General features: G+C 34.1%; 1 protein-coding gene across 1 annotated transcript in view; it reads left to right on the forward strand.

Annotated features, from left to right (window-relative positions):
- Positions 1-24,547, forward strand: part of LOC143225262 (uncharacterized) — a 64,111-nt gene that overhangs the window by 22,969 nt on the left and 16,595 nt on the right. The window contains exon 2 of the mRNA XM_076454342.1: positions 15,475-15,703. Within this exon, the coding sequence (XP_076310457.1) occupies positions 15,595-15,703 (109 nt within the window). The 5' untranslated portion in view covers positions 15,475-15,594. The remainder of the gene's footprint in view (positions 1-15,474; positions 15,704-24,547) is intronic.

Raw genomic sequence — 24,547 nt, forward strand, 5'->3', positions numbered from 1 at the left:
CCATCCATAATTTCGAATTATTATTTTAAATGAAAGTGTAGCTTGTTAATAGCACCAACCGTTAGTTTTTCATTCGCTCTTGTTTCATGAAATGGCGGGCTTTGACCGTCGCTGCTATTGTGCATCCATGATTCCATTTGTTTGTGCGGCAGCGAAATGCAAACCACGAACCTTCGTATTTGCAGTTCGTACCATGAAGATAATATTTATTCGAAACATTAAACACTAACTTTTTCAATTTAAAGCTTTTACATGTCAAAGCAGTTTTAGCGAAATGGTTATTAAATAACTTTGTTTATAACTGATCCCTGTGTTTTTGTCACGCTAAAATTAAACATAACACCAACAATATATAACTTTTCAGTTTTGCATAAAGAACTGGTGAAACGAATCTCGTAGACTAAACAGTTTTAGAGATAAGGAGTTAGACAAAATTAACACTGAAATTTTGCATTTCATACGCGTTTTCATGAACACATCAAAGCAAAAGCTTTGAACTTTATGAACTTACATCCTTATAGGAACGCGGTCCTGTGTTAGAACTCTGAATTTCAGTACTAACTACTCGAATTCACGTAATTCCACAAAATGTTCCCCACACTTTAGACTAGAGGTGCGTTACAAAAGTAGCAGTCAATCCCATTATGTGGACGGTGAGTAGGATGCAATTCCTCTGGTCTATAGTTCACACGAAAGGGGTGCTGGGAGATAGCCCTAGTGGCTATGTCGTAAATACAAATCGTCGTATCATTATAATCGACTTGTGAAAACGTAGGACCAATTACATAAGAAGATTTGTTCATTAACGTTAGGTTTCTGTTCAATTGGACTGAAATACATTCCTAGACGTTCCCTCTTTTATCTTTGTACTTGCCGCATATTACTTTTTAAGCTACTTGTTCATTGAAGTGTGTGAGATATAATCATAAACTATAATAATGGTTAGGCCTTTGTGTAGTGCCTGTTTGTTTTGAATTTCGCGCAAAATTATCTGCACTAATCGTCCATAATTTAGCAGTGTAAGAGTAGATGGAAGGCAGCTAACAAATAGTGGGATTGACCGTCACTTTATAACATCCAAACGATTGAAAAGGCGATCATGTTTAGTGTAACTGGGATTCGAATCAGCAACCCTCAGATTGCGAGTAGAGCGCTCTAACCACATGGCTATACCGGGCTTTAAGCAGTGCAAATATTATTTTAGAAGAAGCTTAAGTCATGTGACTTAAAAGTTCTTAGACAAGAAATCATCTAGGTTAATACAGCACTCTGTCTATAGAGTTGGCGTTGAGTATATCAATCTTTAATATAACTTAAAAAACAAAACTAACAGAAACTGACCCATCAGCATGTGGCACGTTCGTCTCTTCAGTACTTGGATGGGTTCATGTTCAGTAAGATTATGTAAATTACGGGCGTGGAAGTATTAGGGATACTTCAGACAGTACCACTGGTCTTGGAGGTACTCGTATTCATAAGGCAGGGCAATACATAAATGAAGATAGAGTTCCAGTTGCAGAAGTGGATTAAATAATACCTTATGAATTTTCGTATTTTAAAGTGAATTTACGCAAGGTAGTACTGTAGTACTTTCGCTATCGTTACTTTAAAATGGATTTAGGCAGGGGTTCAACCTGTGGTACTTCTACCATGGTTGTTGTTAAGTGAATTTAGAAAGGGTGTTCAACCTGTGGTACTTCCACTATCGTTGTTGTAAAGTGAATTTAGAAAGGGTGTTCAACCTGTGATACTCTTCCTGTCGCTATTTCAAAGTGGACTTATGAAGGGTGTTTAACCTGTGGTACTCTTACTGCCCTTATTTTAAAGTGGACTTATGAAGGATGTTCAACCTAGTGGTACTTTGACGGTTGTATGTTTTAAAGTGCACTACTGTTTTTCTTGAAATAGATACGATGTTTCAGGTTTTTGGTGAATTAAAATGTAAAAATAAGATTGTTCTAAGATATCTGATGCAGAATTTTAAACATAATTACGAAGTTCCTTTGAAATGTCTCAGATACAACTGTATGGCTGTTCAAAACAGTTTACTTCCTTTAGTAAAATATCAAAACTGAGAATTTGTAACTCCTTAACCGCTGTTAAGTTAGTTTACATTCATTCTTATTGAGACATGACTTCTTATTTATTATCAACTAACTAACTGTTCGTATTCGGAGTTATAAACTCCACAGGTCAGAAACAAATAGTGCAAATATCGTTTTTGTGTTCCAGTCGACCAAAGAAGCTTTGGTGTCGTAGGAGAAATGTTTCCAGTAATGCTGGAAACCACCACATTAAATAAGGTAACGTAACACACACATATAAACTTATTGAAGGATATGAGAAGAAATTATGTAAATATTAATTGTTTAAAGTGCGCTTTCACCAAGGGTAAACAAATCAACAGAACAAATATTTTTTCCCAGTTTTTGCAGGTTAATTACAAACTTTCAGATGTTAAGGTGCGTTTGACAAAAACCAACATTTGGCATAATCGTTAAGCCAACTACAATGTTGTCCACTATGGCTATACAATGAAATGTAATTAATTCCGTTTTTACTTCGGCTGGGTTCTTTTAATCTCTTGTAAATTTCTATTCTGTCGAATGTTTGAACATAAGTTTTATTGGAAGGATATGAATTTGTGAATACAAACCTAAACTAAGCAACTTGTATTTGTATCGTATATGCATTGACTTAATATCTTCAAAAGCATATTTCTTCTTTAATTGAGTGCGTAATAAAACCTACATCTTCGTTGTAGGATGCACTTCTATATTCTAAAAATAGGTGTGTTACAATTCGATCTATTTATTCTTTTTCTATCAAGAAATGCACCTGAGACCATGAAAAACGGTTAGCTGTTAATACATGATATGTTATACAGCATTAAATTAAATACTCAGAACAATAAAAAAGAAAACTACTGCACGTAGTTACACGTAGAAGTGTCTCACAGAATAGTTACTAACAAGTGTCAGTCTCAAAGCGCTTTCACTTTTACATGTGGTCTACAAAAATCCATATTATCAGGGTTACCAGCCGTACGATTAATGAAATTAATTTCACATATCTTTATTCACACAAGAAGGAGTTTAAATATTGTTGGATTCGAACAAGAGAGAAAAACACAATGATAAAAATTGTTTTTAGAATATTTGCTGTCCCTCATACACTTGTTAGCATTATTTATTGTAGTGATAATGACTAGCGATCTGAAAATGTTTACTTTAACTTAAAAATCACTAGCTAGGCAATTACGTACTAGTTTGACTATCAGTGGAAACACTTTTAAATGAAAGTATCGGGCGATTTTATTGTACATCTGTTTCAGCTATTGCTGTGGTTTCAAATTGAACGATGACTATTTGCGCTAAACGTCCCTAATTTTGAACTGATGAACTAAAGGAAAAGTAGCTAATTGACACCTCTCATCCAAACCTCTTGGAATGCTTTTGTCTGAGTGAATAATTGTTTTAATCATCAGTTGTATAATGTATCTCCTGACTCAAAGACATATACCACAGTACAACAGAGATCCACTATAGTGCAACAAAGATCCACTATGGTACAATAGAGATCCACTATAGTAGAACAGACATCCATCAAAGTACAGCAGATATCCACTATGGTACAACTGTAACCTACCAGAGTACAACAGAGATCCACCATGGTACAACCGAGAGTCACCATAGTACAACAGAGGTCCACTATGGTACAACTGAGAGTCACCATAATACAAGAGAAATCCACCATGGTACAACTGAGAGTCACCATAGTACAAGAGAGGACCGCCATGGTACAAGTGAGAGTTACTATAGTACAATAGAGGACCACCATGGTACAACTGAGAGTCACTATAGTACAACAAAGGTCCACAGAAGTGAAAGTTGCTGTCATAAACGTGCATGAAAATGTTGCGGGATACGAATAAAACCAGGATTTTTTTTATCTAAGTATAGCCCCCCGCTAGTACAGCGGCATGTCTCCGGATTTACAATGCTAAAATCAGGGGTTCGATTCCCCTCGGTAGGCTGAGCAGATAGCCTTTTGTGGCTTTGCTATACGAAAAACACACACACACACACTATCTAAGTATAATGGAATTATTGAAATTACTTATATCGTTACTTGTGTTACGTGACTGTAACAATGAGGGCTACAATAGTAAAATTAATATATTCAATGCAAGAAGGTAAATAATTCATTAGATTACAATCATTGTAGTTCTACATATATCATTCATTTGTTTTTTGCTGTAGTTTACCTAACTGTCCAAAATCTGTAATTATGCTACCTCCAGGCTTTATATCCATGATAGACCGTAGATTGTTTCACATTCCTTTAATTAGTCTATTAAGGACTTTAAATGAGAGATGTGTAAAAATAGGCGTTTCAGATCTACCTTCTTTTGGTTATAAGACATTGTCTAAAAGGCCTTTCGTTCAATACCATGATGGAAATTTTAAGTATAATTACAGTTATATTTACAATTCAGTAGAAAAATAATATGGTGTTAAACGCTGAAAGATAGATCGATACTTTTGTAAACCTTTGATTTAATCTTCGTAACAGATTAATTAAGAGGAATTTTGAAGAAAACCTGTTGTTGAACGCGATACTAGACCTTATAATTCCAATTACTTTTACTACATATTAAGAGCAATGTAGTTGAGCATTTGTGACTATCACAGTCCATCCCATCCATAATAATATATGATGAGTTCTGGTACTGAAGAAACGGCTTCCTTTTCACAGACGAAGGATGGATCTATATAGGATTTTGATATATACACTTATTTGATTTTAAATTCTTCACAGACACGTAGAAGGAATGCAGAAAAACAAACATCTGCCATATTTTTATGATTAAAAATAAATAAAAATTAGGCATAATTCTTTAATTACTTTACCAGCTTTTGATGTTTAACACCTTAATATTACATTACCTATGGTAATACATATTTCTATGGTAATATTACACAAAATGAAATAGTATTGATTATAGTTAATAAAATCTGATAAAATTGCATTAGTTAGGCAGTATAACAAAATGTATCGCCTTTAAAAATGGATAGGATAATTAAAATTAAATAAATTACACAAACACGAACGCCACAATAAAAGCTTTAGGAAGAGAAACTCAGGTAAAGAAAAGCCGTACTGTCAGTTTTAATGTAATTTAAGTTTCAGAAGATATCGGCAGTGGCGTGCTCTAGCGAGAATCCATCAAGTTCTTTCTTACGATTAGTGCTGTTAACGTGAGATTTTCTCCAGGACACAGTCATAATCCAATATAAGAAATTTTTTTATGGTTGGAACATAAAAAAAGAATATAAAAACAGGCATTTAGAAATGAAAAACACTGAAATGGCAGTAAGGTATTAGCCAAAAGCTTGCAGATTCAGTATAAAGATGTGGACTAATAAAATGATGGAAAAACAATATACTTCGGGTGTACAGGATAGGTTTAAGAAGGCTTTTTCTGTACAGTTAAACAACATATCAACAACATAGATTATTAAATAAAACACTTTTGTTGCTTGAACGACAGTCTAGCAGCTAACCAGTAAAATGCATCAAATATTTAACAAGCCAAGTAAGCCTAAATTTGTCAATTTGTCTAAATACAGGTATCTAAATAAGGATCACACACCACACGATATATCGACAATGATTAAAGGCAAATGAGGCTTAGTTTTGCATTTGCGAAATACTATACCTGATAGGATATGCGATTCTTATTTTACGCCTGTCTATCATCCAATATACTAAACTGTTAAAGTTCAAATTGCTAAACTCATTCATTTTATAACATGTCTTCCTTTGGATGGGTTAAGAGAAACGAATGTGTGTTTTCTTATAACAAAGCCACATTGGGCTATCTGCTGAGCCCATCGAGGGAAATTAAACCCCTGATTTTAGCGTTGTAAATCCATAGACTTACCGCTGTACTAACGGGGGGATCAGAAAGAAACGAAAAGACACTTTTGAAAAATACAAGTTTGCGTCTAAAAGAAATTCCTTGTTCTCGATTTGATGATGTCACGATTAATGGGCATAACCTTTATCAGATGTATAGTGTGATAAGAATTGTATCAAGGTTTATGTAGAGAATTCAATAAAATGAATAATATATAATTTCTGAATTAAACGTTTCGTTTTATAGCAGTAAAAGTTTCTGATGAAAAACTAACTATGCCTGTAGGCAATTGCTTCCTCACTATTGTAAGCAGATTATCAAATAAATTTACAATGGAGACGTTCGTAAGAACAGTTAGAAGTTAAGAACTGTGCGCGAAAACAAACATCCATTTTCAGAAAATCAAAATTTGAAACTTTTAGGTATCAAAACGTATTTATGTGATTTAAATAAGCAATTTTGTTACCTCAAATTTAAAACTCGCTTTTTAAATCTAAAGATAGTTTGTCTGTTTTGATCAGTTTGTATCATAAATGTTTTTTTGCCTTCAGACAACGTTCACAGCAAGCCAATTCAGAGATTTTGAACCATCTGGTTGTATGAGGAGACTTTTATAACTCTCCATAAATACATTTTCCCCTCAGCTTATTGCTTAAAAGTTTTATAACCACAAAATTTTCTTTAGAATTTGAACTTAATCATTTGAAGGTTTTAAAGAGGGACGAGTTCGTTATACTAAATTGGCTATGAATATGCAATTTAACAAATACCGTGAAAACCATAGCCTATACAAATTCACGATGAAACGATACCAAGCTACATTTTGACATTTATTTTTGCGAATTTAAATAGTGTTGTGTCACCGAAAATTGAACGTTTTGACTGTATAATGTTTCTTTCCAACGCATAATGTTCATTTACTCAACTCTTAAATATGTGTTCAATTGCACTTAATGAGATTATGAAATAAGTGAATATGAATCAGTTTGGGGTGCAGGACCATTTAGAAATAGTCTTGCAGCAAATCAAACTTCAGCTGTGATAAGTGTAATGTAGCATATTGTAACAGGTGGCAGAAAATTCACTATAACAAGAAGTGAGTAACATAAGCTGCTCAAGTGTTTCAGACAGGAGTACGCAACATAATCAAAAAGGATTTATGTCAGGAAAGGAGAACAACAGGATACGAGTTCGCCATTTGCCAAGTTAATGCTTCCAGTCAAACTTTCTGTTCAAAATTCGCATACTTAAGGCGGTTGGAAAATGAAACGAGTATTGATACAATTCCATACAAAGACACATACGGTGTAGCGTCTATGGATTTCTCTTCGATCGAACTTTCAAATAAGCGCTGAGAAAGTGGATTATGGCAAGCACGCGCAGTAGAGTGGTGCGTTTTGAACGAAATATCTTTCGATAGAAATTACTTTGCGAGGCGATTGTCAAGATGTATTTTCTTCAGATAATGCAAAAGTAGAGGTGGCGACCTGGATTGTCATGATGAAGGGGCTCCAGAGTAATTTAATACAAGGTACTTGACCAATTAAAGCTACATGATAAACCAATGAATAGTTTATAAGTAAGTTGTTATCTTTTACTTCTGTAGTATTTATTATTTTCTGCCTGAATAGTACTTCATACGACTCTTAGAATAAACAGCCAAGAAACAGACTCGAAGGTTCAGGTGTAGCCATTGCTAACTTAGGAATGCTATTAGATGGTGGGGTTACCTATTAATTTTACCTGCTAAGTATTAGCATAAACGTGGAATTGATTACTGCTTTTATAATGTGCCTACAATTGAAAATTCTGAGCAGTTTGGGGCCTGGAACTTCTATTTCACGATATGGTTAACTAACTGCAATGTCATTGGCGTTTTATTTTGTTCTAGTAAAACTTTGGAAATCTAAGATGCTTAGATCGTAAGTTTTCAATCTATTTAATTAATATACGAAGTTAAAAGATTGGATGAGTCCCCCAGTGGCACAGCGGAATGTCTGCGGAGTTACAACGCACAAACAGGATTTTGATACCCTTGGTAGGCAGAACACAGATAGCCCATTGTTTAGCTTTGTGCTTAATTACATAGATACAAGCAGTCGATAGACGAAGTTAAAACAATGGAACTTCATATGAAATACAATATTTCTAATGCCAATTTTCTAACCGCCTATACTGGCGCCTTTATCCTTGTAATATTTATTCATATAGTATGTTTAAAAATACGGATGCTAACACGTATAACTTAAAATAATTCATAATCATACACTAGAGAATAAAAATTATAGAAGCACGTTTAATGTGTTTGGATCTGAAGCTATGGTTACCTAGAACAATACTCTAAATTCTATTATTTTTTAAGGTTTAAATATAAATTTAAATAAGAATTCAGCTTTATAGGACAATATAATCGTTTTGCAACATTTTCTAAGAAGCAGAATGCATTTCTCAGTTGGTTTGTTTGTTTATCGCAAACCTAAATAGTGTTAGTTGCGCAAACATCTTGATATTTATTTTTGCAAATTTAAAGTGTGGCGCCACCGAAAATTGAACGTTTTGAGGTTGAATGTGTAACTGTTCTTTCCAACGCATAATATTCACACACTGAGCACACATTTTACGCTCACAATAAGCAACTAGTAAACAGTAAACAATAGGTAGAGTGGTGACTGACTCAATATGCAGAGAACGTTTTTCTGGCAACGTCAGAGCGAGACGAATGGTGACAAGTGCCACTTTAAATATTCAGCCACTTCCACAAACATTATCACGAAAAACTGTAGCTCACAGAATTACGTGCATTCAGGTATCAGCCAATAGTAGACGACAAAAATCCCACCTAACAAGAAGTTACCCATTTTCTCTTTACCCTTGTTATCTTTAGAGCCAGTCAGAATAAGAACTGAAAACATTTAAAATAAAAACACGCACAACAATTCTTCATCAGAGCTCCCTAATTTATCTTTCAGGACTTCTTACTCTTTATTTTAAAATAAAATTAAAGAACTTAATCCTACAAACCCATTTCTCTGTCACGCTTTCACCCCCACCCATCCACTTCTAGAGTTCTGGAGTCGGTAATACAGTAGTGGATCTTAATCCTTGAATCTTCTGATCCACAGTTCACACGCGCTTACTGCTAATGCTATTTATTTCTAGCTTACTGTTTTATGTACTTACCTTCGCAATGATGGTTTTATTTCGTCAGGGGTCCCCCGCTAATACAGCGGTAAGTCTACGGATTTACAACGCTAAACTCATAGGTTCGATTCCCCTTGGTGGGCTCAGCAGATAGCCCGATGTGACTTTGCTATAAAAACACACACACATACCTATTTCGTCAGGTAAATCATACTAACTGGCTCAATAGGAAAAGAAGAAAAATGACTTAGCATTGAACGATCTCAAACAGTGAAATATGACATCTCAAATATTTAGAAACTTAAGACAGTTTGTAATATTTAAGCAAAGTACAGGAGAGATAAAAAGCAACACATGTTATTAGAGAGATCGAAAGAGAACAAAATACCATTAGCTTGAAGCATAGAACAAAATAGACAGAGTATGTAACAAGGCCAGCGCGTTTTAAACAGTGAACCATTCAGTAAACTCTTGTCCTTAAGGCAGAGTTGGAATAATTGTATGCAATAGGCCTGGCATGGCCAAGCGTGTTAAGGCGTTCGACTCGTAATCCGAGGGTGGCGGGTTCGAATCCTGCTCGTACCAAACATGCCCGCCCTTTCAGCCGTGGGGGCGTTATAATGTGACGTTCAATCCCACTATTAGTCGGTAAAAGAGTAGCCCAAGAGTTGGCGGTGGGTGGTGATGACTAGCTGCCTTCTCTCTAGTCTTACACTACTAAATTAGGGACGACGAAGACACATAGCCCTTGAGTAGCTTTGCGCGAAATTCAAAACAATTGTATGCAATATGCTTCGAACATCTAAAAATTATAATCTCAGAGAAAGAAAACAGTAACTTGAGGTAGTTCGTTCGCTAACGCATTAGCAACTCAAGAACGCAATAATTGAATTTCTCAAGCAAATTAAGGTTCTAAGAATAAAAAAACAAACAAGGTTAAAAGTAGTGGCGATTGAGTCGTAACGATAACATATTATCTTGTATTATTTTATTAAGTTTTGTTTCTTAATCCTGTGTACACAGAACGAAAAAAAAAAGTTTTTTATTTCAATAGAGATACGCGTAGTTCCCACCACTGAGTGGTATATCTGAGCGCTGATAAGACAAAAACAGCGGTTTCGATGACTGTGATGAGTACAGTACAAAGAGTATATTGTGTAACTTTGTACTCAAGTACAAAGTACCTGTATTTAGTTGTTATTGAAGTAATAGTTAAATGTTCTAACATCTCAAAGCCACTATAAGACACAAATTAAATGAGCGTGTATCATAATTTCAACTCGCTAATCTTTCCATCGTAATAAACATAACTATAGTCAACCAGAAAAAGTATTATAGGCCTAAAAATATTAGTAAGAAGGTCTTTTTTGTTAATATTTCTTTCTTTTCTGAAATATGTGTAATAATGTCACTATAAAATAGGAGACAGGCACCAAAGAGTATTAGAATTTACAATAAATATTGTTAAATATTAAACAGGGATTACAAAATACAATAGTTATATTTCTTAGATTATCAAGTGTTTCACAACAATCTTAATTAAAGTGACAATAATACGATAGTTGAAAAATGTGGTCACATTTAGAAAAACAACAACAAAACCACTCGGTTCTGCCTACTCTTCCCTGAATTAATTAAAATTTAGAAAGTCATCAAAGACGTTCTGTTAGTTCCTTAGTGGATCAGCGCCAGGTGTACGAACTTGCAGTACTACAATCGGTACTTGATTGTCCGTGGTTAATATAACACATAACTTTCTATGACTTGGTTCAAAAACAAATATACGACTCGCAAATGTAGATGATAAGTAAAAAGTAACTAAATATTAAACCAGAGTCACCATGATCTTGAGGTGCAAATGTTGTGATCATAAACTCCCAATCAAGTTTTCATGAATAGCAACCTGGCATTTTAATCCAATTTCGATTTTTATTATTGGAAACTAGTAACTTTAACGTTTACTATTGGTGTTTTTATTAATGGTAATTACATGTTTTAACCTTTTCCCTAAAGGTTTTATTAATGGTAACTACTTATTTTAACTCTTCGTATTGTGCTCATGGTTCGAATTTTAGTATAGCTAAAAATAATTATAGGTTCATTAAATGAAGGATATTTCATTGGCACGTACAAGGGACAGTGCAATTAACAACTCTTTAGGCTTAGGGAACGAAATTAATTATACATGTTTATGTATGTAAGTTTATATGGGGCTAGAATATCATGCGTTAGTACATGCATTAACCATGAAAGCAGTCTAAGCTTTACACCACACCGAGAGACCATAACATTATTATCCTGACAGGTTGATACGACGTCAAAGTCGCAACTAACAGTATTTACATAAATGAAACTATTTGTACAGCCATAGAAGATTAGCCATACCGGTAAATTCCAAAGATATGATCTTTATAGGAATTCGCATCTGATCCACGTAAATGAACCTTAAAATAAGATGGTGAGTTACTGATTTGCCCTCGTGTAATCGTTACATCTTGTTCTGAAATTATTATAGTTTGAAAAGTGCTCTAATCTCTCTTTCGTTACTCTTAATTCTAAACCTTCTGGTCAATTTAATCACGTTCGCTACATGCGTGCGCTGGAAGCTGATCTTATCCAGTTAGGAGAATAAGGGAAACGAAAATTCAGAAACACTCACTAATTCACAGTCAGCGTCTTTCTACCATCATTTAATTACAATCCACACAGAAAGTATTAATAGTGCAGGATGTACGAGACATGCTTTAATAGTAAGCGGAACTTAATTGTCTCGAGTAAACTTCTCCATCTATCAAAAAGATGTTATTGTAAACAGGGTTTTATGACCTGTTATGGTTTGTTATAGTGTGATGACACGTTTTTCAACAGATAGGTTAAAATGCACATTAATTTTAAAAATAATACTGAAAAACTTATATTTTATAAGATTTCAAGTTTTTAACAAGTGCTTAAACTGATGACAAAATACGATAAGTAATCGGTTGCTATTAAGCTCAAAACCACGTAACGAGCAATTTGCCCTATGTTTACCACGTGTATTGAAACTCGCTTTTTATCGTCATAATCTTACACGCTTACCGCTGAATGACTGTGAGGAGATGCGATAAAAACAACACATCTTTAAGGTTATTCTAAAAATAAGATTTTAATATTTCGCTATATTGACTGTTTAACCTATATCTAATTTATCATTTTTGGTTTTCTTTGGTAATTTCGGCCTATAATCAAACGTTGAACTTAAACTTCCGAAAATTATAAAACTATTTACAAGTTAAAAGTGACTTAGTTAAAGGTTAAAGTATTTTTTCTCTCCAAATTATCCAATATACTGAAATATTTCAAATGTTACTGATTTTAAAGGGCCTGGCATGGCCAGGCGTGCGACTCGTAATTCGCGAGTTCGCGCCCGCGTCGCGCCAAACATTCTCGCCCTCCCAGCCGTGGGGGCGTTATAATGTGACGGTCAATCCCACTTTTCGTTGGTAAAAGAGTAGCTCAAGAGTTGGCGGTGGGTGGTGATGACTAGTTGCCTTCCCTCTAGTCTTACACTGCTAAATTAGGGACGGCTCGGTGCAGTGGACTAACAACCTACTCACTTAAATACTTGTTGAAGAATCCGCAAGCGATTGCGGCCCTATGTTCCTTGATGGAATCTAATGGTGATAACTAACTAACTAACTGATTTTAAAAAATGAAATAAACTAAAGATACGTTCGAGCTTACATCAAGTCAAATCAACAGCCTCAACTCGAGAAAATAAGTTAACCTTCTAAAGCCGAATTTTTATCATTGTTTAATGAAATTACTTTCTCTCAAAGTTTCGTTGATCGCCTGTTGCTGAGCGTAAAGTGGGATATTTGTTCTTTGCCCATCGGAAATATTGAAACCCGAGTTTTAGAGTTGTAACTCTACAGACCGCTGAGCCATAGGCGTTTCTTATTACTTAATATTTTATATTATTAAAGTTTATAATACACAATAAATTAAACCTTCTCTATTTGACCATCCTGATCATTTTTACGGTTATCTAGTTGTTGTATTGGACGGTTTGTGTAGAGAGCACAGAAACTTTTCTGCCTTTAATTCGATTCTTCTTAACGTGACCATTCTGTCTTAATGTATTTCTAAAACCTGTTAATTAGGTCATTTGAAGTCTTTTGAACAAAAGAGATTAGCTACAGCGTGTAGCTAAATGGTCAAGAGACTGTTCCGAGCGGTAACATCTAAAGCAAACCTCTGTGACACAACATCTGAGATCATTTACATATATTGTTTCATTGCAATTAGCTATCGGCTTTTCAAAGGGACGATATTATACAACACCTACAAGTTTTAGAGTTCTATACTTGATGTGTGAAATGTTACTTACAATGCCGCCTTATGCCAGCAGCCTGAAGGAGGAGACGCCTTATCGCTCGTTTAAGCATATCAGTAATACTTTCGTTCCAAATCTCATTTGTAAAGATGTGCATATACGTATGCATAACCATTAACTTTTTATCTTCTTGGAAACTTACGTTAAACTTAAAGAACAGGCAGTATTTAAATATGCAAAACAAATATTAAATTATATTCTATTTTCTACCTATTTTGCTCGACGACATTCGATCATATTCTAATTTTATTTTTATTTTTCTTGTAAAATTGAAAATTTCAGCTCTGATCCAGAATTCATTTTAATGCCCTACATAAAACTAAAAACGACAAGAAGTTATAATGTTACAACTACGACAATGCAAATCCTCTGTTATAAAATAATATAAATGATTAGACTCCATCCGTTTAATTATGCAAATCTGACCTCTAAACTGAAAACGAATGGTAATCTATCTTTGCTCAGATGCAACTTAAAAGTGAATCCCTGAACTTAGAGTACTCTAAAAGTGTTCATTAATTCACTCGAATCCACACAATAAGTTTGAATGTTTCACTCAGGCGTAGATCCAGTGTACGAATAAAACCGGGAAATCCCAGCAGGGTTATTACCAATCAATTATAAGTCTTTAAAAGTGTCATTACCTTCAAAACCAATGTCACAGTTGCTCGTATTTGTATATACATTTGACTATTATTCACTACACAAGAACAGAACCGCTACCTTTGGCTATATCTATCATATGATAGATAACACTACACAACACTGTTGGGTGTTCCTTATAGATTTTTAGCTGCTGATCACGAAAATCACATCTAAATTTGCCCATCACGTACCGTTTCATCGAAATATTTAGTTTCACCAGGACATTGCTACAATAGAAAAACGATATCAGGGGAACTGGAATCCGTCAATGGTTGCTGACTACTGTTGGACACTGCAACGTGATGCACCGGACATTGAATACAAACGTAAATCAGGAGCAAAACAATTTTAATTATGTTGAACTTAATAGCGTGCTAAAAACATAAACGCAATTAAATACGTTATTGCCAGTAAACAGTTAACTGTCTATTTCTCAGAGCTCCTACGTGATGAAGCAAAACCAAAACTATATTTGTGCATACCCACCAGGTACCTGTCACTATCAGCAAAAACTTTTGAGGAAGCAAAACTTTTCAAAAATATTGTTGACATTTTTCTAAGACTGAATTAGTTGTGCGTAGCCGCAACAGATTGTCTAAAATAGTGATACAATTAACGGTAGATGGAGCCAAATAACACGCTTCCTTATTTAAACAAACGCTGAAATCCAAACCCACTTTCAAATAAAAAACGTAATACTTTTGACCATAGTAGAAGTATGGTGTGACATGATTAGCTAAGATATGAATCTTTAGATCCTGAGGAATGATACCACTAATACTACAAGTTATAGAAGATACGTCTAACACCCATTTGTAATATCATTTGTTAGTACGACTTACTCTAACGTCAGTTTAATAAGTGATAACCCTCCTACTAAAGTAGTACGCTGGGATTGATGTGTTCTCTCAAAGAATGGTGTAGAGTGAAATCTCATTGAGCAAGAAAGAAAAGCTTTTGAAAAACATAATTTTTTGCCAAGTGTCCCAGCCAATCAAAATTCTAGAAACAGCCCTTTTATAGAACTGATTAAATATATTTCGGGACCGAACCGAGATTCTGGTTTAATTATAATTATTTTGTACAGTCTGTTGTTAGCAACAGCTATTATTTATGTCAATGGTTTAATAATAGCTACAGTTATCCTTTAATGATTCCTTAATAAATAACCAATATAACTCGTTTATTTATGTCATTTTTCAATCAGCAGAATAAAAATAGAAATCCAAACTGTTTTATTATACACAAGTATTACGTGTTGGTTTTATCACAGTGTAAGTTAGTGTGTTGTCCCATTCGTTTACAAACGTAATTTATCTTAGCTGTGGAAAAAACAAATGAACATGAATCTTATACACAATATTGTAATACGTTTCATATTATTTTACAGCTGCAAATGAGATTAAAGACGTTCGACAACAAAACGAACAAGGCTTTTCCCGCTGTCGTTGTGAATTGACAGGATTTGCTTCCGAGAAGACTGTTCATTATTGTTTGTCAATAATGAAAGATGAAGTATCCTGTTTTCCATGAACCTGAACATTATAAATCACTAGTGACGACCTTTCTTCCAGGAATGGGTTCATTTACACAAATTCTTCTAATTTTCATGCTGCGAGGTAAGTGTGATTCACGTTGTTTTAAGCACAATAAGTCACTAGCAACGACCTCTCTTCCAGGAATGGGTTTACTTAATCAAATTTTTATAATTCCCATGCTGCAAAGTAAGTGTGATTTACGTTGTTTTAAGTACAAAAGTCACTAGCTACGACCTTTCTTCCAGGAATGGGTTTACTTAATCAAATTATTCTAATTATCACGCTGCCTGCGAGGTAGGTGTGATTCACGTTGTTTTAAGCAAAATAAGTCATTAGCGACGACCTCTCTTCCAGGAATGGGTTCAGTGATCCACATTTTTCTACTTTTCATGCTGCTATTCGCAATGGGTTACTCTACTCTCCCTACCGCTAGTATCGAAACCCGAGTTGAACGGTAAACCCCAAAATTTGCTGCTGAAAGACATAAATCTGATACTAAGTAAAGTGTCCGTTAAAAGAAAATTTAACTTATAACCCTTCATACATCATCAAACAACAACATACTTTTTTTGTCTTTACAGAAAAATTAGGTAATAATGTTATATATTCATATTTCCTCGATAATTTGAGATAAATTTATAACATTTGATGTCTTCAATCTGAATGATGCCTTGTACGACAAATTGAATTGAGTTCAAAACCGAAGTAAAACACTACAAGGCCCAGACATAGTCGTCTCTAGTTAAAACTACTAGTTAAAGGTAAACCATGCAGTCAGTACCACTCTCTGCCTAAAGGTCTCTCTTAACCAAACAGTTGATTTGACTCTCACTCACAATGCACCAATAATGAGGCGCAATCAATGATACGTTATGTTATTGTTTGAAAATTAAATCATCTCTCTGAAAATATCTGTTAAAATACTGTGAAAATTCCTGAAATGAAAATGATAATTCATTCATTTAGCAGAACACTTGTGATTTGGCCTTTTTACAGCACTTTGATAAACTTTGAAACATTAATTGTTACCGTTATTTTTAACAAGTGAAACACTTTTAACTTTTCCGATATTTCTGCTTTTGTATAAAAAACGATGGGATTGGAAAAGTGTGCTTACAATCAACGCTTTAAAAACTACCCATCCTCTATAACCATATATAAATACCGCTATATGTAATATAACTGGTTTCTGTGTTTCTCTCTCTTAATACAGTAGCACAATGTGGATGCAAAAGCAAAAAAAAAGAAAAGAATAGTTTATTATCCATCAAGTTAAATAAGTCAGGGCAGTTGCCATTGATGTTGTTGATGTACTTAACATTAATGACTAATTTACAAAGCAGACCTTTTTATCCACCTGGACAAAGTATGATGACTAAAAGTATTGATTTATTCACAATTTGTCTCTGAAGAAGAAAGGTCCACCTTTTTAAAGAGCTCAGATTATTGGGTTTTTATTCATTTTTATCAGGACGTCTTGAACCTATGTTTTTTTCTAACATTTTAAATGATTAAAAGTATAACATACTATAACCAAGTTACAGCAGATGTAGAATTTACACCAATGATGTTACTTATAACCGTGCAATAAGAATCTAGGTTTGCCAAAACGCGTAGGTTTTTTTTTTTTTTTTATGGAAGTCAAAACGATCTTGGATAGGTTATAAATATACATTTCATAATTAAATTGAATTTAAATAAATCCAATATGTCATGAAATATTACTATATGTCTTCACTAGGTATTTATGTTTTCTCAATGTATTTTTAGGAAGTTCTCGAATGAAAATAGTGGGCTTTGATTTACTTTTCATCTGTTTTTGCTGCAGCTACAAAGAATTAAAACTAGATAGGAAACTCAATCAATATGTGAAGGGACATTTTTAATATCAAGAGACACAAAAACTACTCCAGGTACTGTCGAGAATAAAATACATGGAGCATAAACTTTTTTTTATCCAAGATGGAATTTCATACATTTTTGAGTAAAAAAATTAGGATTAAAAAGCCAAAACACAAAAACTACTCCAGTTACTATCGAGGATAATAAAAAAATATGGAGCATAAACTTTTTCTTCAAGATGGACTTTTATATATTTGGAGAAGAAAAGCTGGAAAGCCAAGGTTACATATTTGACCACTCTTCCACGCATTACCTCTAATGCTAAGTATCGAATGAAGGAAATAAAACGTATGTAGTTTCAATAATCCTTGCATTTTATCTACCTTAAGAATCCTTGTCTTCTTTATATCATACATAATTCACCATTTTCTCCTTTGCCATTTGACCAATTGCTGTTATTTTTCAGACCACTTAACTAGATAAAGAACACACGAGGCGCTAATGTTCACTGAATTTGGCGTATAATAATATAGTAGCATATTTCCGTTTCTGCAACTAAATATGTTTACACTAAACGCTAATAACAACAGCAAAAACAAAGAAAAAATGACAAAAAACACCAGTATTGACAACTATTCTATATTAAGTTTGATTATAGTTTTTACTTGTTGAATAAAAAAGAATCAAAAGACGAAAATTGTGGTATGAAACAGCACGCGACTCAAAAGTCCGTGCATCTTTAACACTCAACACACTGATAACAGCAGAAATTTATCTTCGTTCATTACAAGTTACGTGAGCTAAATATTTTTGAGAAATGACCAAAGACAAATCTACCCATATTGTGCTTAGTTGACTGATTTCTTTTTTTTTTTTAATTTTGCGCAAAACCATTCGAGGGCTAATTATGAACAGATCGTACAAAATATTCTTACCATTCGGATGCTACGTGTTGTAAGTCACGCAAAATCTGTTTTGAGTTGGTTCAATTTTTATTGGCATTGCTTTGTTTGTTTGGTCTTTGAATTTCGCACAAAGCCACACGAGGATTATCTGCGCTAGCCATTACTGATTTAGCAGCGTAAGACTACAGGGAAGGCAGCTAGTCATCACCACCCACCGCCAACTCTTCGGCTACTCTTTTACCAACGAATAGTAAGATTGACCTTCACATTATAACGCCCCACGGCTGAAAGGGCGAGCATGTTTGATGCGACTGGGATTCAAACCAGCAACTTTCAGATTACGAGTCGAGCGCCTTAACCACCTGGTCATGCTGGGCCTTTTTGACATTCCATCATTCAGTAAGTTTTAAAAGAAAAGTTTACTTTTTTCATAAAATAAAAATTCGATGATATTAAGTTACAGAAAGAACCAAATTTCTTCAGAAATATGTGTACTGTTAATAATATTTTTATTTTATATGGCATATGTGTATCACCTTGTGTACCACCTGAGGACTGGCTGCCAGTTGATATGAATGGAAAAGTTATTTCCTGAAACGAGGAAAATTAATTTTTTTTGTGCCAGGCTAAAGCCCCAATGGCTTTAGTTTTTAATTTTAAAGTAAAATGAGAGCCAAGAACGATAAGTACGTTCCGTCTAATTTCAGACTGTTTTCACCTAAGGAAAGGGCTTACCTCGATTGATATTCTTCTTTTCTGCATCCACTTTAAATCATGAAGCTAGAAATAAGTGAAAAATGTGCGTGCATAATATATCCTCCTTTTTGATGCTGGAAAGCTAAACACTGGTGTTATAACTTTGTGTACAGCTGCGCAACCGTCTGTTTGCACTCTGTCCACAGCATGGAACTAAACCTGGATTTTAGTGTATACGTTTGTTCAAGGAAATAAATTTTGGTGAGAAATATCATTACGTGTTTTTAAACTGAAAAAAGTAACAGTAAAAGTATACGGTACAAGTAAAAATGTTGGTCTGTGATTTCAATATACTATGATACACATTCACAAATATTGTACACTTGTTAGTGGTCGTTGTACTATGTTTCTTTTAATTAAAGTGTTCATATTCGTAAAGTAGTTTGTAAGGAATATACAATATTTTTGTTAGGACTAACCTAGAGATTCAACTACTTTCATTTTCCTTAGAAAATAATGATTAAAACACTTGTATGCGAGAAAGATTTCAGATATAAATATTCAAATTATCATATTTTGATCTCAACAGTTAATTATAATAAAATTAAAGTATCTTGCGTTAGTAGAGATTAAATAATTCAATGTACTTGTTTTAATGTGCTTAGACATTTAATAATTTTTTTCTTCAAAAAAACCAAACTATTTCCACCCAGTTGAAACTCATGAATTTACCTTTAGGTTTGAATTCATGAATAAACATTAAAGAAATGTGATTATAAGTACTCAGTTTCTTGCCCGTATATCAAATATTTAAATAGGAAAAACAAAAAGTAATCGTTCTGTAGAAAAAAAAAAAGACAGTCAGTAACATTAGTAATTCGCTTGGCAAAGCGACTTGGTCATGTGAATGATCATAACACATGGCTTCAACAGTATATATTTTGTCAATAGTTCTATCGAACGATGGACGGTGGAACATAACTGGGAGTGGCTTTGTGTGAGGAAGTCAAGGGTTTTCTATCAGGGACCATGTACCAGTATTTGGTAACACAGAGTGGGCCGAACGGCTGTTATACGAGATTAGCTGTTTGCTGGAATAGCTTATGGTGTTACAAGGTAGGACAGCGTATTTCAAGGAGTATTTGGTGCTACAAAACAGGATGTCGTATTTCTCTTGACAAGTTTCAGGAGCCACACGCAAACTTTACAACATCTCTAGATGCAGAAAAATAAACGAAAAAATCTTCAGATCGATTGGTAAAATGTAAAAGTACTTTTACAGTAGGCAGTGGTGAAAATCGGAGTCAGCGCATTAGAGGAGTTATTTTCGTTTTTGTTTTTTATTGAAGTAAAAAAGTAGTTATTTACCAGAATAACAAACATTTCAAACACTCCTTGTCTCCAAAACAATATATATATAGTAAAAGAAAACAATCTTACTTCTAACATGTGTAAACTGTTATTCATATTTCAAGTACTTATGTTGAATAGGTAGCACCATTTATTGCTGTGGTGTTTATTAAATAGTGAAATTTTACTTACGTTCGTTAAACTTCATGTAATATGGTTTACTCTTAAGCGATAAGGGTCGATCCTATTATTCACGAGGTACATGAAACATCTATAAAATATTGTTAAATATTGTTTAGGGTAATGGTAGAAGATAGGCTATTTGTGCTCTATCAAGTATCGAAACCCGATTTTATGCTTACAAACCCTTAGAGTATCCGCTGAAGTAATGGGTAGAGGCGAACGATATCCGACAAAATAGAATTGAAAACAAAAAGTTTAGAGTGTGTGTGTTTTCTTATAGCTATCTCCTGAGTCCACCGAGGGGAATCGAACTCCTGATTTTAGCGTCGTAAATCCGAAGACTTACCGCTGTATCAGCGGAAAACAGTAGTTTATAAAAGTCCATATTACTATAATTTAGCGAAAAGTGTTGAGACCACTCATAGTAAAATAACTAGTAGTTAAGAGTATAGTTTAAATACGAACATACCTCTTGTTGACACTTGTTCCAGTGTAATTCGTTCTACAAAAAGTTAGTTTTTCTTATTGCATAATAAGGTACAATAAAACATCATTTATTCAACAAGGATTTGATTACATATGTTGTCAGGCCCGATGAAAAATATTTAGTTTTTATTGCATGGAAGTATTTCATCAGTCTAGGATTTCTTTCTAGGTTTGTATATGAAGGTATATTCACGTACGAAGACAAAAACACATCGTAACACAAATTTTGATCCTGAATAGTATTTGTTATTTTTTAATTGCTTGTTTTGTAAAAGTACAGAAAATGGCCATTATTCCCTTCAAACTTTGCTTTGTGACTTGGATAATTAAATTTAGAAATTAACCTATTTTCTATGTAAAAACGGGCAAATTGCACATTTTCATTTACATGAGGACTGAATAAAACAACATATGAATCAAGATTTACATGTATTTATACTAAAGTTATACAAAATGAAAAACAATGTTTAGAAGTGAGTAGTTTTTTGAGATTTGCGACTGTAATGTAAATCACTTTCACGTATCAGCCCCCAAATATAGTCTCCCATCATGTTATCGTTATACGCTCCTTGGTGGTGGCGTTCAAAGTCCAGTATATCTTGGTGGAAGCGCTCGCCTTGTCCCTCTAAGTATGCTCCCATGTTCTCCTTAAACTTATCAAGATGATCGTCAAAGATATGGACTTTCAGGGACATCCTGCATCCCATTTTGCCGTTTTACCGAGTCTCAACCAGTTCCACATACTTTTCGGCCTTGTGATTGTCCAAGAAGGCCTGAACCACTGAGAGAAAGCTGCCCTAAGCTTTCTTCCTTCCTACTGAGCATTTTGGGGAATTTTGTGCACACCAGGATCTTCTCTATTTGCGGTCCAACGAATACACCAGCTTTAACCTATGCCTCAGGTAGCTTAGGAAAGAAGTCTCGAATGTATTTAAAGACTGCAGACTCCTTATTAAGAGCTATGAGAAATTGTTTTATAAGACCCAATTTTATGTGCAATGGTGAAAACAACACCTTCTGGTGGTCCACTAGTGGCTCACACTTTACATTGTGCTTCCCCACAAATAACTCAGTACGTTGTGTCCAGTGCTTCCTGTTGTAGTGTGCTGCGGTGTCCCTGCTTTCCCAAAGGCAAAGATAACAGTGAAACTTTATAAAGCCTCCTTGGATAGGTCTATATGTTCACTTAGGCAGATAAAACTAAACTGAAGTGATGAGTGGTGAGCCTCTGTATATATATATAATGGAAAGTTCTAGAATTCTAAGAGGTTCTTGAAAATTCTCGTAAGTTCCACAACATTCTAGTAATTCTTGAAAATTCTTGTCAGTTCGAAAAAATTATCTCTCAGCTACTCTGTACTGAATCTACCTGAAACGTTCTGGAAAAAAATGGGTAAATTTGAAAATTTCATTTCTCAGATCACAAAAGCAAAGTTTGAAGAGAAAAATAGATATTTTCCATTTACTTTAGGCATAAGCAATTGGGAAATAACGCTTTCTGCCAAGGAACAAAAAAAGTAAAAATTTAGTTACATAATGTAATATAGCTTAAAGTTAGTAGGATTACGTATAGTAATTTTACTTACAGATCACGTCGTAAATAATCCCACTTTATTTTCTTATTCTCACAGCAAAGAGGTGACGAACTTATTTTCTTTGCCGAAAATTCTGTTATTATTTACAGCTTCATTTAAATTGTATAAATTAATTTATATATATATATTATGGTGAATTTTCTTGAATAAAGTGACAATTTAAATATCAAATGATTACGTATCGTAGAAAAGATTACTAGCAGTGGATTTCTTCATCTGCTTGAACAGAATTTAAATTCCTCTTGAAAATATAATAACAGATATGAAGAAATGTTAACTGCGACTCACCGTTATTATTGTTATTATTATTTTATTTTGGTATAATTTTACTTATTTGTTAATAAGCACAAAGCTACACAATGGTTATCTTTTCTCTGCCCACCGTAGGTATAGATGTCCGATATTTTTTGCATTGTAAGACTTCAGACTTACAGCTGAGCCTACAGGAGTCCCCCGCTAGTACAGCGGCATGTCTCCGGATTCACAACGCTAAAATCAGGGGTTGGATTCTCCTCGGTGGGCTCCGCAGATGGCCTGATGTGGCTTTGCTATAAGAAAACACACGCCTACAGGAAGCTATTTCATTAAGAAGAAATGTTCATAGTGAACTCACATTTACTGTTGCTATTACACTTATTTCATTACAAACAAGACGCATTTAAAGTGATTCACGATTATGATATTCGTATCGTTACGAAGAGAACAGGTTAATAGTAACTCACAGTTATATCGCTATGAAGAGGGCAGGTTTACTGTGACTTACCATTATTATTGTAATTATATCGTTATGAAGAGAGGACATATTGACTCTGACTCATAATTATTATTATTATTATATTTATTTTTATGATTACACTTTCTTGTAATGATTTAATGCTTTTGTTATTATGTTTTCTACTGTGTCACATAAGAAGTATAGTTAACTTATGTCTGCTAATTGTGTTATACCCGATGTTTTATTTCTATCCTTCTTTGGCATAGCCAGGTGGGTTAAGGCTTTCAACTATTAATCTGAGGGTCGCGGATTTGAATCCCGGTCGCAACAAACAAGTTCGCCCTTTCAACCGCGGGGCGCTATAAAGTGACTGTCAATCCCACTATTCGTTGGTAAAAGAGTAGCCAAAGAGTTGGTGGCGGGTGGTGATGACTAGATGCTTTCTCTCTCGTCTTACAGTGCTAAATTAGGGACGGCTAGCGAGCGCAGATTGCCCTCGTGTAGCTTTGCGCGAAATTAAAAAACAATCTATCCTTTTTCCTTACTTATACAATAAAAAAGTTTTCGACTTTGAGAGTGCAATGAACCTTTTCAGTTTTCTTTTTCATAATATGCATAAAATCATATTAATTTACATCAATACAACAAATAAACAAGATGTGTTTGTTTATTATGTCACATGCACAGTAAGCTGATTTTGTACGCCTTGAAGCATGATGGAGCTTTATAGGTAAAACTGAATCTAACAACTTAATTTTATCAGCTAAGTAAGTTAGTTATATAACGAAAATGACTAATCTAATATATCGTTTTAACATGCCATTAGCAGAATGAATTGTTTCTTTCCATAGGTACTCTCGTTATTAGAGATTATTTCGGCAATAATACCAATAATATTTCATGTTGTTTTGTCAACTTATTGGATTTCAGTTAGCAAGAAATTGAAATATTAAGCTAATAACGTTAAAAATCCTCATATAGACGAATAAAAGTACATATTTCGTACACATTAAATATTTTTCCTAGTGCTGTTAATTAAAGCAGAATTAAAGGAAAAATAGAATAAAACTCACGAAAAATGTAAGATCTACTTGCTTTCGATTATCTGTCATCAAAATTCTGCCTTTTGTTTTCATATATTAGACGGTGAAGA

This window comes from Tachypleus tridentatus, chromosome 9 (genome assembly GCF_004210375.1).
Source record: "Tachypleus tridentatus isolate NWPU-2018 chromosome 9, ASM421037v1, whole genome shotgun sequence".
In the NCBI taxonomy this organism is placed as follows: Eukaryota; Metazoa; Arthropoda; class Merostomata; order Xiphosura; family Limulidae; genus Tachypleus; species Tachypleus tridentatus.